This window comes from Cervus canadensis, chromosome 14 (assembly GCF_019320065.1).
Source record: "Cervus canadensis isolate Bull #8, Minnesota chromosome 14, ASM1932006v1, whole genome shotgun sequence".
In the NCBI taxonomy this organism is placed as follows: domain Eukaryota; kingdom Metazoa; phylum Chordata; class Mammalia; order Artiodactyla; family Cervidae; genus Cervus; species Cervus canadensis.
The window spans coordinates 15,391,825-15,408,441 of record NC_057399.1 but is presented as its reverse complement, the minus strand read 5'-3'; the positions used below and the strand labels follow the sequence as shown (position 1 = coordinate 15,408,441).

Genomic DNA, 16,617 nt, shown 5'->3' with positions numbered 1-16,617 from the left:
AGGAAGGAGCTTTATCTTCTGCAAAGGTGACTAAACATTACCTTCTTTCCTATATCCCACTTTTTTAGTGGAGTCTTTGAATTTCTAGGGCCTCAGTGAAGCCTGGGATTGACATGGGAGGGAAAATCCTCAGATTCAGAATGTGAAAGCCTTGGGGAGAGGGATTAAAAGATACATTGTGAGATTAAGGAAGTAGAAGAATGTGAAAAGATAGTATACATTGGGCAGCCATACTTTTGCCAGAGGTACCAGGGCCTCATGTTTTTTCCTGATCCTGGCTGTAGTTTTGTACTTCCTATCTCCTGCAGCCCCCTGGGCCAGCATGATGATACCACCTGCTTTCGTCAGCTCTTATGTCCAGACCCCTTCTGTGAGGTGTGTAATAACGCAACTGCTGAGGTCAATCGGCTGCTGTTCCCGGAGGTCCTGGAAGACGCTACTTGCTCTGTGCCTCCTTTGGCTTCCACAGCTCCTGTGACTGAGTCATCGTTTACTCTGTCCCCGGCCTTCTCAGCAGTCCCTCCAGGAAACCTACCACCAGCCTCTCTGCCAGAGCCTTCCTCGCTGCCCTCCTCTATTCTCTCTCCTAGCCCAATGACCCCCTTAACTGACTTTTTTTTACCCTCACCAATGGGCCACTCTCTGGCCTCAGAGCCTTTTTCTTCCTTGGATTCCAAATTCCCAGTGGATTATTCCCCACCCCAAACCTTTGCTTTCCCCCACCTCCTACCACATGACACTCAGACAGCAGACCCTGTTGCCCCACCAGTGGCCACATTGTTTCTGGATACCATTTCCTCTCTTGACCCCACCCTTTCCCAGGATATCAAGCCCTTATCAGATTTGTCCCAGGCAATGAATCCCACTGACTCTTTTGCTTGTCCTCATGCACCACTGACCCTATTTGTTTCACCACAGCCAGACTGCACTTTATCTGTAACTCAACCTAAATCAATTTCCACTGTACTGAAGCCTGTTCTGGAGAAGTCATCTCCAGATAGCCCTAGTGAGTTGTCCACTTGTGTTTCAACAATCAGAGGCACTGAACAGTCAAGCCTGTCAATTTCAGACTTCTCTTTGTGGCAAACTCAGGCCATGAACATGCTCCTCCCAGCATTACCACACTCTGATTTTCAGCGAGAGCATGTTTCTCTCCATCCACAAGACACTTATCTCTGGGGAGACTCTGTTACCAAGCACAAGGAGGCCAATAGCCATTCTTTCTCTGGCTTTAACATCCATGGACTCTTGGAGAGACAAATAAAAAACAGAATGGCTTTCCAGAGTTTACAGAAGAAAGAAAAGGAGGAGGGACCATTTTCAAAACAAATGTGGTCAGAATACCAACGGACATCTTCAGGGAATTTGTTGCAGTCACTTGATGTGCAGAACACTACAGCCCCCCATACTGGCTGGAACAGTGAAAGCAAACCAGAGAAGCTTCACATTTGTCAGCAGCTCTTATATATCAAGACTTTGGGGGGAAACTTGCAGCAGAAATATAGCCAGCTCTTCTGGGGTCTTCCCTCTTTGCACAGTGAGTCCCTAGTGGCTACTCTTCTGGTTTCTAGTAGGAGTTCCCCTCTAGAGTCTCACTTTGTCTTATTCAATGGAGTCTGTAATGCTTCTGCAGTCAAAACTCGGGATCAAGAATCTCCACCACTTCTTCATTCCCGTCCCCGTCTCCTCCCCCATGGATATCCACCACAACCCTTGTCTCAAACTAAGCCACAATCCCAGTCTCTACCTTTCACTCAGGTCCAGCCCCAGGCCCACCTTCAATCCCGACTCCCAATCCTATCATCCTCTTCTCCATCCCAGATTAGGGACTGTGGAGTGTCTTTCCACAGATTCCAGAATGAGTCAGATTTTCATACTGTGACTGAAAATCAACATCTGGAGTGGCATGTGTTACAGAAGCAACAGGAAAGTTTGTGGGGTTTAGTTCCTGTGCTCCAAAAATCTCAAGAAGCCACTTGTTCTCAAGCTCATAACGTCCCATTGGTCAACCAGCCATCCCATGCCTATGTCCCAGTCTCCATCCTTCCTGGCCATTTTCATATCACCAGCGAACCCCAGGAGAAACTGGAGCTCCACGTTCCAAGGAGGCTAATTCCACGCTGGTACCTCCAAGCCTGCAGGAATCTAGAGTCTCTAGCACTGATGGGGCCTCAATACAAATTAGCAGAAGTACCTCAGCAGAGAGGCAGGCGTGTTCAGTTACAACTCTCTGAGCTTCAGGGCCAGGGTAGCAACAATATAGAGAAGACGGAATTGGGTCTCCCAGGAAATTTCCAAGAGAGGGTCTCAACAAAGTTTCAGCTAAGGGATGACATGAGAAAGAATCTTGGCTATATCCTTGAGAAGAGCCCAGAAGACAGCCCACAAGATGTCTCAGAATGTTACCTAGTGCAGGGTCTTAGGGCTGCCTTGGAGACAAAAACTAACTGTGTGTGTCACTCAAGGAATGAATTATTAAATGTCTCAAGAAAGGACATAGATAGGAATCAAATAAAAACCATTCTTAGATTACATGTGAGCACGAAGTCTTGGCAGATTAGTGCGGGTAGGATTCCTACAGGTGTGTGTCGTTCATGGCTGGCTGATGACAATATTTTGCTTCCTTCTGCAAGCTCCCAAACCAATGTGGAAGACCCACATTCAAAAAACACAACTGTAGGTAAAGTATGCCACCAGATTAGCACTCCAGAGCTTTCTTTTCTTGATCATAATACCTTAAAGGTGCTAGAAGCCCATATTTTAAGGTTTCGTGTGACTCAGAGATGGGGCCTACCCCTCAAGGTTCTTGAATCCATAAAATTCTATATGTTGAGAGAAGCCACAACATGGCCTCTTCCTCAATTTGACCTTCCCTCCTCAACCACCCATATTTCTGGGGTGGACTCCAAAGATGAGCTTTCCAAGCCCCTTGAAGAAAGATCTAAAACTTCTCAGGGAAATAAGGTGAGAGCCACAAGTTCAACCCCCATGCTGGATCATCCTTTCCCTGTTATCTCATCTGTGGGCCAAGAAGGACAGAGGGCCCCACAACCATCACACTCTGCTACCTACCAAAAGCTTGCAGAGGGCATTCAGACAATTGAGTGTGGCAGACAGACTTTTCAGCCCATCACACACAGAAACAAAGACAAAGTCAGTCAGAATAAGATTCTCCTGGACAACAGATGCAGCCCAGGGGTGCCCATAAGGCAAGCTGGGTACAGACCTGAGCCAAGGGATGAGACTGGGAACTTCAGTGATAGAGTAGAAATGATTCAGGGCCAAAAGACAGTGAGGAAGAATTCAGAACATTCCACAATGTTCAGCGTGTCCAGGGAGATATTCAGGGCCAAGGAGCTTCAGGCTCTTGAATCACAATCCTGTAACATCTTGACAACCAGAAAATTGAGAAGTTCCCAAATGACAAAGGTCAAAATGAATAAAGTAGAAACTACCCTGACCACTCAACGTCCCCCACCAAAAATATCTGCTCCCCGAGATTCTGAAATATCAGACTTTCAAAAACAGATCCTTACTGAGTTAAAGTTTAAATTCAAGAATAAGGAGCATAGCCAGGCTGACCACTGTCCCACAGACATGCCCCCGACTTCAAGTAGGTTGCCTTCCAAGTCTTCACTGACTCTTGCCCAGAGTATCTCCACTGGGGACATGGCAGCTTCCCAGGTGCTACACATCCACTCGGAGGACAGTGGGACCAGCGTGGAGCAGAGGCAGGATCCCTCTAAGCATGCACCATCGAAGTGCCAGGATAATAACTTCCTACCTGCTGCAGAGAGAGCACCTTTGGGCTCCAAAGCAGGAGAATACAGAAGTGAAGATTCAGGAGCAGGGATGTCTACAGACAGAAGGAAGAGCCACCTTGTTGAGGAAAGAGAATTAAAGGACACTTCCTCATCTCTGTCACAGAATGAGCAGCTTCCTCCTGAAAGTTACTTCAGAAGAAAGATGAGGCGATTTTTTCAGTGGATTGATTTCATGAGAAAAATCAAAGACCAAGAAAGTCCCCAACAAAAAGCCAAATTCATGTCAACCTTTGTACAGCACCAAGACTCAATTGAAAGTGCAGCTCTCTTTGTGAGTCATGGGCCCCTTGAAGCTCATGAGCTCATGAGAGCCATTGGGAAGATCCTAGAAGAGAAGCTGGCATGTAGGTTTGAATCTGAGACCTTGGGATTAAGTCAGCACAAGAAGGAACTGCAGACCCAAGTAGAGTCTGGTAAGGGACATCCCTCCAACTATGTTGCTCTCCCTGACTTACGGCAAGAGGAATGGGTAAGTCCCAAGTCCTCAAACCAAGAAGCTGTTTATGCTGATCAGAGTTGTCTTACAAGTGTCAGACAGAACAGAGATGGGGTCAGACATCCCCAGAAAGATGCGGCCTTTGAGGATCAGGTATTATGTCAGAATCAACCCTCTTCCCTGTCCTCCAGGGAGCTGGTAAGCCATCCAAGCCCCACCTGTGTGCATCAAGAATACCAGATACCTCCAGCCTCCCTCACTCCTGAAGAAGACACTGTGTTCAGAGATCTGACTCTTCTATTCAAACAGAAATCACTTCTCCAGCATTTCCAGGGAGAAGAAATTTCTCCAAAGAACTCAGTCAGTCACTGAGAAAACTTTGCAGTTTTCATATAACACATCCTCAGATGAAAACAACCTTCCTTTAGTAAATTGAGAATATTGATCCTCCTCAATAAATGTTTCTTCTAATAGAGAAACACTAATGCTCTCTGTGTACTGCACTGGGGGCATGGGTTTTAGTTATCCTGGTACTTATATGTGGGAAATGGAAGGAGTAGTTCAGCTCATCCTGATTTCCTCTCTTGGTGTCTAAGAGGCTTCCTTGCAGGGAGCCTGACAGTGGTCTTCTCAGTTTTATCCTGGAGTCCTTTATTTGATCCTGCTCAGATATCCTCTACCTAAAAAACTTAATTATTTTTATAAAAAGTACAAAAATTTACTCTAGAAATTTTCAGGCTTTTGCAAAGCGAGAAAATATCTAAAAGTCTAGAACTTGGCTTAAACTATCTTTTCATCTGCTCTCAAACTATCCTGAACCATATACAGCTATAGGGTGGGATGAGTTACTCTAGCACAATATAGTCAGAATTGACTCTTCTTGCCTCAAAAAGTTTTGGAGAGTGTTTAGGCCTTGAGGTTAGTGGTAGACAGAAATCTTCCTCTTAGATCTCTTGGTGAGGAATAAATGTCCTGCAATGAAGAACCCTCTCATCCTTCATGAATTTTGTGGTGATGGGCCACATCTCCCACTCCTTACCTGACCCTAATGAAAATAAGTCGCAGTTCACCCTTTACCTTTCCTCTACCCTTACTGGAGCAGTAGGGAAGACAGAATTTGCAGCTCTGAAAAGGCCGAGGGATATGAATATTTTCTTGCAGACGGTCTTACTTTCGTTTAGAAAATGTTCCTGATTCCAGAGTAGGGAATCATTGAATGGGGTGTGTATAGATAGATAGGCTTTACAATTGTGGACACTGGTCTGGCTAGGGTCAGAATTCAGTAGATTCTTCTGGCTGAAGAATCTGCTGCACGTGGGAAGTTTAATCTGGAAAGCATATTTTGAGCTTGACAATGAGGTCTCCCTGCTTGTGAAAGCACCTCAAGGAACAGGAAGAACTGCTCCTCAAGGAAATCTTTTCAGGGTAGCATTACTGCAAGACCAAGAGATCACCTGGCCACTGTTTGCAGGAATGGTCATTGGTCAGCCACCCAGAATTTTGAGGAGAAGGAGAGAGTAAAGAAAATGTAATGGTGGAGTGAGTGGGAAAAGAAGACAAAAATGAGAAGGGAAAGAATGACATCATCATCACTACTTATGATCCCATACTGACTATCCGTCCACTTCACCCAACACAACCCTACCTATGCCTCCAGCAGCTCCTGGAGACTAATCAGGGCTTTTAGAGTATGATGATACCATTTAAGCATAAGAGTATATGGGGTAATCTCTGGACACGAAGACAGTATTCTTAGGGATGTCATCAGAGGGATGTACTCCTATTCAGTGTCTGCCTTTCCAGTCATGCGACATCTTTCACCAAGATCACAGTAATTTAGGGGTGTATTAGTTATCTACTGCTGCATAACATGAAAGTCACTCAGTCATGTCCGACTCTTTGTGACCCTATGAACTGTATAGTCCATGGAATACTATACAGTCCATGGAATTCTCCAGGCCAGAATACTGGAATGGATAGCCGTTCCCTTCTCCAGGGGATCTTCCCAATCTGGGGATCAAACACAGGTCTCCTGCATTGCAGGCAGATTCTTTATCAGCTGAGCCATCAGGGAAGCCCCCTGCTGTATAATGGACATCCTCAAATTTAGAGGCTTAAAAAAAAAAACCACTTATTTACTATCTCACAGTTTTTGTGGTCAGGAATTCAGGCAAGACCTATCTGGGTTCTCTGCTTTAAGGTCTCTCACATGGCTGCAATAAAGGTATCAGCTGGGGCTGGGGTATCATCTAAAGGCATGACTGTAGAAAGACCCACTCCAGTGATCACTTACATAACTGCTGGCAGAATGAAGTTCCTCAAAGCCTGCTGGACTGAGATCTTCAATTCCTTGACTGTTGGCGGGAGCTCGCTGGAGTCTATCTTCAGTTCCTTGCCATGTGGGCCTCTCCAATGCATCATCAGGGTCAGGAGATAGTCTGCTAGGAAGAAAGAAGTTACAATATTTTGTAAGCTAATAGTGGAATTGATGTTCCATTACCTTTTTCCTTATTCTATTAAAAGCAAATTACTAAGTTCAACCTACATTCAAGGGGATGAATAATTACACCAGGGTGTGACTATCAGGAGGTGGGGATCACTGGGAACTTCTTAGAAGTCTTCTTAAGACAAGGTTTTCTTCTTGGACACCCAACTCAGTTAACTGAAGCAAAACTGGCCAGAGGTATCAAGTGTATCCTTGCCTTCATTCACATTCATATCATCAAGGTCAAAGCTATTTAATGGCTAAGAAGAGCAGTGGCTGGTAAGAAAAACAAAGAGGCTGGGGCATCCAACGGAGGTGGGAAAATAGGCATGGAGGTAACGGTGGTGTGGGGTCACCTCGAATAATCAAGTGAGAGGAGGCCTTAGAACTACCCGACTTACTACTGCCAGTTTGAAGACTTAAGAGAGAAAAAAATTAGATGCAATATATTTCATCCTGCCTCCCCCAATCTCTCCCCTCTGCTCTAGCTTTCAGATCGTAGGGCTAAAGAAGCTAACTTCAACTTCTGTAGAGACAGCCGTGCTTACAGAGGAAGCAAACCCTACAGATTTCAAGGTTTAATTTCTGCTGTTATCAGTGTATTTAATATAGAGTCGGGAAACAACCACTTCACTTGCACATGGGCTGAGACTGTAAGTGGGGTTAGTTTCCCAGAGGACAAGAGAAGAACTGTTTACAGAAGGTGAGTGAAGGCTGAGTTTTCAAAACAAATTAAAAAAAAAAATCAGATGTCTATCATAGCCCTCCATATGTCTTTGCCTGGCAAAACCTAACTCTTACCTTTTCTAGTGCATGCAGGCCAGCATGCTCGGTGGCTCTGTCATGTCTGACTCTTCAGGACCCCAGGGATTATAGTCTGACATGTTCCTTTAGATTACCCTGGCAGGAATACTGGGGTGGGTTGCCATTTCCTCCTCCAGGGGCTCTTCCCAACCCAAGGATTGAACCCATGCATGAGGCTGCTGCATTGGGAGGTGGATTCTTTACCACTGAGCCACCTGGGAAGCCCTGCCTTCTAATAAACGTCTGATTCCTCTTGGGTAAAATCATACAATTAAGTATGTTGGTACCACCATAAATTGTTACTTATGCTCTACAACTAATGGTCAGCTCCAACACTGTCTGAAAAGAATCCATTCATTCTTTCCATGTTTACTGTGTATTTGGCACTTAGGACACACCAGGGAAGGACACAAAGCTCCTGTCTTTGTGGAGCTCATATGATGGTTTGCTTAGTCAAGTCTCTTGCCTACTTTCAGGTTCCTACAACTTCTCCACATTCTTCACTCTTACAGCATATGTGCTTGACCACCACTTGGGAATGAATACTCACAAAATGGGAACTTCATCATAAAAACTTCAAAACAACATGACCAAACATGAATCCTCATACTTTCTCTCCTCTTTCCTTCGTATTATACTGAAAGGTTTCACTCCGATGCTGTCTTTGATTCTCCCACACGGGGATCTGTCCTTGTTTTCTAATTCACAACATTTTTCACATGGTGTAGAACATGTTTGGCATAATCACCTTCTCAAAGGACAGAGATAAAGTTTACCTCATCACAGCTGCACATACCTAGTGGAGCTCAGAAACCTGTGGAGAAAATGGAAAATAAAGGAATTTCTACACGGAGGCTCAGCCCAGTGTGCTCCGGGGATGGTGTCACGCCCAGGGGCGTGGACATGTTCAGAGGCGGGGCCACGTCAGGGGCAAGGCCTGAGAGGCTGTGGCGTATCCCTTTCTAATGGCGACTGCACCTGACTGTTTCGGGAAACGTCTTACCTCAGGATTCTGAGTCCTATTTCCATCGCTTCTGGAAGACAGAAGTTGAGATTTCACTCAAAGACAGGCTCTGACCAAGGTTTCAGGACACCTGAGTAACCTTCCCCTTGTCCTGTTTGAGGAGTCGTCAGCCATTTTCATTCCAGTCTGCGGGCCTCGAGGCGTCTCATTCCTGAAACCCCCGCGCCGGGACGCTGCCTCGGAAGCCCGGGGTGGGGCAGGGCTGCGCCTGCCAGAGACACGCCCCTCCCCGCAGCTCTCAGGGAACTCTTTGGGGGTGGTCTTAGTCCCAAATATGGTAACCACATTGACGACGGTTAAGTCTACACCTGGGCTTGCTCAGGTGACCTGAGTCTCAGATCTCATCCGTGAGGTGCTGAGATGCCAATATGAACTAATGGGGTTGACCGTGAAAACGAATGGACAAGTGAAGAGCTTCGAACAGTCTTAAGGGCCGATGTTAAGGAGTGGGCTGGGGGCCCCGAGGCAGTTACTATGGGAGCCTTGCCGGCACTCAGAGTCCAGTGCCGCGCAAGTGCCTGCCCAGGATGGCGAGACACCCAGCGTGCCGCTGAGTCGCTTCAGTCGTGTCCGACCCCTATGAACTGTAGCTAGCCAGGCTCCTCTGTCTACGGGATTCTCCTGGCAAGAATAGGAGTGGGTGGCCATGCCTTCCTCAAGGGGATTTTCCCAACCCAGGGATCAAACCTGCTCTCCTGCATTGACGGGCAAATTCTTTGTACCAGCGCCTCCTGGGAAGCTCCTCCACGCACACCCACCTCTCCCCCTCTGCCCCCACCTCCAGTCCATACACTAAGAAATCATCTCTGATTCTCTGCAGGACCAGAGTATAAGAAGGATGCTCACAGTCCTCAGGTGGTGGTTTTCAGAAGTGCCCAAAGTGCTTTAATTCCCCCTGGGACTGATCAGTGTGGGGTAGTTTGTGGGAACCCCAGATAAATGCCAATCAAGGCGTTAGTCAAGGCGTTAGTGTCAGTGGACAGAGAGGGTAGAGGCTGAACTGTTCTCGTGCTCCGCAAGATGCAGGACGGCAAGGACGTGAGGCCCTCAGGAGAAAGGATTCGGCTTTTTGCAGGGCAGAAGATCTCAGGTGATGTGCTCAGTCGCTTCAATCATGGCGACCCCAAGGATTGTAGCCCGCCAGGCTCCTCTGTCTATGGTATTTTCCGGGCAAGTACTGGAGCGGGTAGCCATTTCCTCCTCCAGGGCATCTTCCCCACCCAGCGATGGAACTGGAGTCTCCGTAGTCTGCCGCACTGCAGGCAGAGTCCTTACCGTTGAGCCACCGGGAAATCCTGAACATCCCAGGTAATGTCTTCAATTGCAGATATTGATATGTTCTTGGATTACTGAGGGCTTAACAGTGTATTTAGGTTCTGTGTTAATTAGGAACTGTAGCCATGTTTACCTTAATAAGACGGAAGATCATCCCTTTTTTGGTGGCTATTTTCCCTTTTAGAAAGTATTATTTAGCGAATTTGAAAGATGTGGAAAAGTAGAAGAAAGAATCTCATAGATTCTTGCCATCAAAATAGTTACCGTTAGCTTTTTGATGCATCTGTTTCCCAGGTTTTGCTATGCCTAATTTTACATTGCTTAAATAATATGTACTTTAAAAGAAAAACAACCACTATCATAAACATTTTAATGTTATTATAAACTTTCAGAAGTAACGTTTTTAATCATGACATCCTAAGTGCTATAGTATTAAATTCTACTTTTTGTTGACATTTGGAAAGTTTATAATTTTTAAAAAATTTTAATATCTGACCCTCCATGTTTGGTCATAATTGTACTTGTTTATAAACTTTCTTACTACAAATAGCATAAAGCTCTTCCTAAATGTCTGATTAACCCAGGGATGTGCCCTGGTATGGATGCTTTTTTCTTTCTCCAGCCTCTTTCAATGAGTAATTCAATTAACGTGGTTAGCTATTTCAGTGCTAGTGTCAAGTCAGTGAAATCACCTGCTTGGTAAAACATCCTCAGTGTGGAGTCTTCTAAACTTAACCCATTGACTGCCTTGTTCCCAGTCTGTTTCCTCCCTCTTATCGTCCCAGTATCAGTAGCATCTGGACATCCAAGCAAGAAACACAAGAGCCATTTTGTGCTCCTCCCTCTTCCTTTTCCCTATTGTTAGGTAGCTACTACATGGGTGAACTGATAAAATATGCCGGGCAGAGACATTCTAGAGTTCTGACAATGAACTCTATCCTTTCTAAATAGATGGTAAGATCCTTCAGGTGCATTTTTGCAATTAATTTGAAAATATACCATTGGTAAACAAAAACAGATATTTGATTCCATGTCAAAATTTCTATGTATTTACTTTTTTTTGGTCTTAATTAAAACATCTTTATTTGTAAGACGAAAAAAATTTAATACAGTTTTTGAAGGTTACATTTCCATTTGCAGTTATTTCAAAATATTGGCTATGTTTCCTTTGTTGTTCATTACATCCTTGAGCCTATCTTACACTCAGTAGTTCGTACCTCCCAATTCCTAACCCCTGTATTGCCCGTCCTTTTGCTCCCCCTCTGGTAACCACTAGTTTGTTCTCCGTATCTGAGTCTGCTTCTATTTTGTATTTACTACTTTGTTGTATTTTTTATATTCCACATATAAATAATATCATACAGTGTTTTTCTTTTTCTGTGTGGCTTATTTCACTTAGCATAATGCCTTCCAAGACAACCCATGCTGCTGCAAATGGCAAGATTTTATTTATTTATTTATTTATTTTAATGGTTGAGTGGTATTCCAGTGTGTGTGTGTGTGTGTGTGTACATACCACATCTTCTTTATCCATTCATTTCCTGATGGACACTTAGGTTGCTTCCATATCTAGGCAGTAGTAAATAGTGCTGCTATGAACATTGGGGTGCATGTATCTATTCAAATGGTGCTTTTGGTTTTTATTTGATATACACCCAGGAGTGGAATAGCTGGGTTATATGGTAGGTCTGGTTTTAGTTTTTTTGAGAAACCTCTGTCCTGTTTTCCATGGTTGTTGTTTAGTTAGTAAGTCATATCTGACTCTTTGTGCCCCCATGAACTGTAGCCTGCCAGGCTCCTCTGTCAACGGGATTTTCCAGGCGAGAAAACAGGAGTGGGTTGCCTTTTCCTTCTCCAGTTTTCCATAGTGGCTGCAATAAGTTACATTCCCACCAATAGTGTAGGAGGGTTTGCCTTTCTTCATATACTCCCCAACATTAGTTCTTTGTGTTCTTTTTTTTAATTTATTTTTTTTAATTGCAGAATAATTGCTTTACAGAATTTTGCCATTTCCTGTCAAACCTCAGCATGAATCAGCCATGGGTATACATGTATCCCATTCCTTTTGAACCTCCCTCTCATCTCCCTCCCCACCCACCCCCCCAGGTTGATACAGAGCCCCTGTTTGAGTTTCCTGAGCCATACAGCAAATTCCCATTGGCTATATATTTTATATAGGGTAATGTAAGTTTCCATGTTACTCTTTTCATACATCTCACCCTCTCTTCCCCTCTCCCCATGTCCATATGTCTATTCTCTATGTCTGTTTCTCCATTGTTGCCCTGTAAATAAATTCTTCAGTACCATTTTTCTAGATTCCAATTATATGCGTTAGAATATGGTATTTATCTTTCTCTTTCTGACTCACTTCACTCTGTATAATAGGTTCTAGGTTCATCCACCTCATTAGAACTGACTCAAGTGTGTTCCTTTTTATGGCTGAGTAATATTCCATTGTGTATATGTACGACAAATTCTTTATCCGTTCATCTGTTGATGAACATCTAGGTTGCTTCCATGTTCTAGCTATTGTAAATAGTGCTGCAGTAAACACTGGGATACATGTGTCTCTTTCGATTTTGGTTTCCTTGGAGTATATGCCTAGGAGTGTGATTGTTGGGTCATATGGTGGTTTTATTCTTAGTTTTTTAAGGAATCGCCATACCATCTTCCATAGTGACTGCATCAGTCTACATTCCCACCAACAGTGCAAGAACGTTCCCTTTTCCCTACACCCTCTACAGCATTTATTGTTTGTAGACTTTTTGATGAGGGCCATTTTGACTGGTGTTAGGTAGTTTTGATTTGCATTTCTCTAATGATGAGCGATGTTGAGCATCTTTTCATGTGTTTGTTAGCCATCTATATATCTTCTTTGGAGAAATGTCTGTTTATGTCTTTTCCCCACGTTTTGATTGGGTTGCTTGTTTTTCTTGTATTGAATAGTTAGGGCTGCTTGTATATTTTTGAAATTAATCCTTTGTCAGTTGTTTCATTTGCTATTATTTTCTCCCATTCTGAGGGTTGTCTTTTCACCTTGCTTATAGTTTCCTTTGCTGTGCAAAAGCTTTTAAGTTTAATCAGGTCTGACCTGTTTACTTTTGTTTTTATTTCCATTACTCTAGGAGGTGGGTCATAGAGGATCTTGCTGTGATTTATGTCATCGAATGTTCTGCCTCTTTTCCTCTAAGAGTTTTATAGTTTCAGGTCTTACATTTAGGTCTTTAATCCATTTTGAGTTTATCTTTGTGTGTGGTGTTAGGAAGTGTTCTAATTTCATTCTTTTACATGTAGCTGTCCAGTCTTCCCAGCATCGTTTATGGAAGAGACTGTTTTTTCCCCAGTGTATTTGACTCCTTTGTCAAAAGTAAGGTACCCTTAGGTGCATGGGTTTGTTTCTGGGCTTTCTATCTTGTTCCATTGGTTTATGTTTCTGTTTTTGTGCCAGTACCATACTGTCTTGATAACTGTAGCTTTGTAGTATAATCTGAAGTCAGGAAAGTTGATTCCTCCAGCTCCATTCTTCTTTCTCAAGACTGCTTTGGATATTCGGGTCTTTTGTGTTTCCATATGAATTGTGAAATTTTTTGTTCTAGTTCTGTGAAAAATGCCTTTGGCAATTTGATAGGGATCACATTAAATCTGTAAATTGCATTTGGTAGTATAGTCATTTTCACAATATTCTTCCTACCCAGGAACATGGAATATCTCTCCATCTGTTTATGTCATCTTTGATTTCTTTCATTAGTGTCTCATGATTTTCTGTGTACAGGTTTTTTGTCTCCTTAGGTAGGTTTATTCCTAGATATTTAATTCTTTTTGTTGCAGTGGTGGATGGGATTGATTCCTTAATTTCTCTTTCTGATTTTTCATTGTTAGTATAGAGAAATGCAAGTGATTTCTGTGTATTGATTTTGTATCCTGCAACTTTGCTAAATTCACTGATTAGCTCTAGTAGTTTTCTGATACTATCTTTAGGGTTTTCTATGTACAGTATCATGTCAACTGGAAACAGTGAGAGCTCTACTTCTTTTCTTATCTGGATTCCTTTTATTTCTTCTCAGATCACTAATAATATGGTATATCACATTGATTGAGTATACTGAAGAATCCTTGCATCCCTGGAATAAACCCAACTTGATCATGGTATATGAGCTTTTTGATGTGTTGCTAAATTCTGTTAGCTACAATTTTGTTGAGGATTTTTGCATTTATGTTCATCAGTGATATTGGCCTGTAGTTTTCTTTGTTTGTGTTGTCTTTGTCTGGTTTTGGTATCAGGGTGATGGTGGCCTCGTAGAATGCGTTTGAAAGTGTTTCTTCCTCTGCAAGTTTTTGAAAGAGTTTTGGAAGGATAGGCATTAGCTCTTCTCTAAATGTTTGATAGAATTCTCCTTTGAGGGACTTCCCTGGTGGCCCAGTGGCTAAGACTTCATGCTCCAAATGCAGGGGTCCTGAGTTCGATCCCTGGTCAGGGAACTAGATCCCACATGCTGCAACTAAAGATCCTGTATGCCACAATGAAAATTGAAGATCCTGCCTGATGCTGCTAAAACCCAGCACAGCCAAATAAATAAATTAAATATTAAAAAAAAAAAAAAAAGAATTCTCCTTTGAAGCCATCTGGTCCTGGGCTTTTGTTTTTTGGGGAGATTTTTGAGCACAGCTTCAATTTCAGTGCTTGTAATTGGGTTGTCCCTAATTTCTATTTCTTACTGGTTCAGTCTTGGAAGATTGAACTGTTCTAAGAATCTGTCCATTTCATCCAGGTTATTTATTTTATTGGCATATAGTTGTTCATAATAGTCTTTTATAATCCTTTGTAGTTCTGCATTGTTTCTTGTAATCTCTCCTTTTTCATTTCTAATTTTGTTGATTCAATTCTTCTCTCTTTTTTTCTTGATGAGTCTGGCTAAAGGTTTGTCAATTTTGTTTATCTTCTCAAAGAACCAGCTCTTAGTTTTATTAATCTTTACTATTGTTTCTTTCATTTCTTTTTGCTCGGATCTTTATGATTTCTTTCCTTCTACTAATTTTGGCGTTTTTTTGTTCTTCTTTTCCCAGTTGTTTTAGGTGTAAAGTTGCTGGTGCTGCTGCTGCTTAGTCGCTTCAGTCGTGTCCAACTCTGTGGGACCCTACAGACAGCAGCCCACCAGGCTCCTCTGTCCCTGGGATTCTCCAGGCAAGCATACTGGAGAGGGTTGCCATTTCCTTCTCCAATGCATGCATGCATGCCAAGTCTCTTCAGTCGTGTCCGACTCTGTGCGACCCCATGGACAGCAGCCCACCAGACTCTTCTGTCCACGGAATTCTCTAGTCAAGAATACTGGAGTGGTTGCCATTTCCTTCTCCTGGTGTAAAGTTAGATTGTCTATTTGATGTTTTTCTTGTTTCTTGGGGTAGGATTGTATTGTGATAAACTTCCCTCTTAGAACTGCTTTTGCTGCATCCCATAGGTTTTGAGTTGTCCTGTTTTCATTGTTATTTGTTTCTATAATTTTTTTTATTTCCCTTTCAATTTCTTCAATAACCTGTTGGTTATTTAGAAACGTGTTGTTTAATCTGCATGTATTTGTGTTTCTTACACTTTTTTCCTTGTAATTGATATCTAGTCTCATAGCACTGTGGTTGGAGAAGATGCTTGATATGATTTCAATTTTCTTAAATTTACTGATGTTTGAATTGTGACCCAAGATGTGGTCTATCCTGGAGAATGTTCCATGTCCACTTGAGAAGAAGGTGTATTCTTCTGCATTTGGATGGAATGTCCTGGAGATATCAACAAAGTCCGTCTCATCTAATGTATCATTTAAGACTTGTGTTTCCTTATTAATTTTATGTTTTGATGATCTGTCCATTGGTGTGAGTGGGGTGTTCAAGTCTCCTACTATTATTGTGTTACTGTCAATTTATCCTTTTATGTCTGTTATTTTTTGTCTTATGTATTGAAGTGCTCCTATGTTGGGTGCATAGATATTTGGAATTGTTATGTCTTCCTCTTGGATTGATCCCTTGATCATTATGTAGTGTCCTTCCTTATCTGTTGTAAACTTCTTTATTTTAAGGTCTATTTTGTCTGATATGAGGATTGCTACTCCAGCTTTCTTTTGCTTCCCATTTGCATGGAATATAGTTTTCCATCCTCTCAGTTTCAGTCTATATGTGTCTTGAGGTCTGAAGTGGATTTCTTAGTAGACAGCATATATATGGGTCTTGTTTTTGTATTCAACCAGTCTGTGTATTTTGGTTGGAGCATTTAATCCATTTACATTTAAAGTAATTATTAATATATATGTTCCTATTGCCATTTTCTTGGAGAAGGCAATGGAGAGTTGGGCACAACTGAGCGACTTCACTTTCACTTTTCACTTTCATGCATTGGAGGAAATGACAACCCACTCCAGTATTCTTGCCTGGAGAATCCCAGGGATGGAGGAGCTTGGTGGGCTACCATCTATGGGGTCACACAGAGACAGACACGACTGATGCGACTTAGCAGCAGCAGCAACATTGCAGTGACTCAAGAAAAACATTATTCTTATTTTTTGACTTGTTCTGCAGATTCTTTTGGATTTTTTTTCTTTCTTTTCCTTTTCCCCCCTCTGTTGTGATTGTAGATTTAATTGATACTAAGAAGTCAAATTAAGCTTTTGAGCTTTTTTTTTCCCTCAGTCACATTTTTTATCGTTGTCATAAACCTCTGCCTTGACGTTGGGCTTTTGCAGTTCTGTGGAGTTTTCCTCTCTTTTTTGCTTTCTTTTTTTTTAAT

At 42.7% G+C, this 16,617-nt stretch overlaps 1 protein-coding gene across 1 annotated transcript; it reads left to right on the top strand.

Annotated features, from left to right (window-relative positions):
• Positions 1-258: 258 nt before the first annotated feature.
• On the top strand, positions 259-8,904 carry LOC122452927 (spermatogenesis-associated protein 31D3-like). The gene is made up of 2 exons (XM_043486748.1): positions 259-4,413; positions 8,674-8,904. Exons 1-2 carry the CDS (start codon positions 259-261, stop codon positions 8,902-8,904), a joined length of 4,386 nt encoding a protein of 1,461 aa, XP_043342683.1.
• The last annotated feature ends 7,713 nt before the right edge of the window (positions 8,905-16,617 follow it).

What these genes read in the sequence shown, in the direction of transcription:
- LOC122452927 (XM_043486748.1), top strand. Translation starts at nt 259, where the DNA reads ATGTTTTTTCCTGATCCTGGCTGTAGTTTTGTACTTCCTATCTCCTGC. An exon ending in ATGCGGCCTTTGAGGATCAG is followed by an intron (nt 4,414 to 8,673) that starts GTATTATGTCAG and finishes GTCCTGTTTGAG; the next exon opens with GAGTCGTCAGCCATTTTCAT.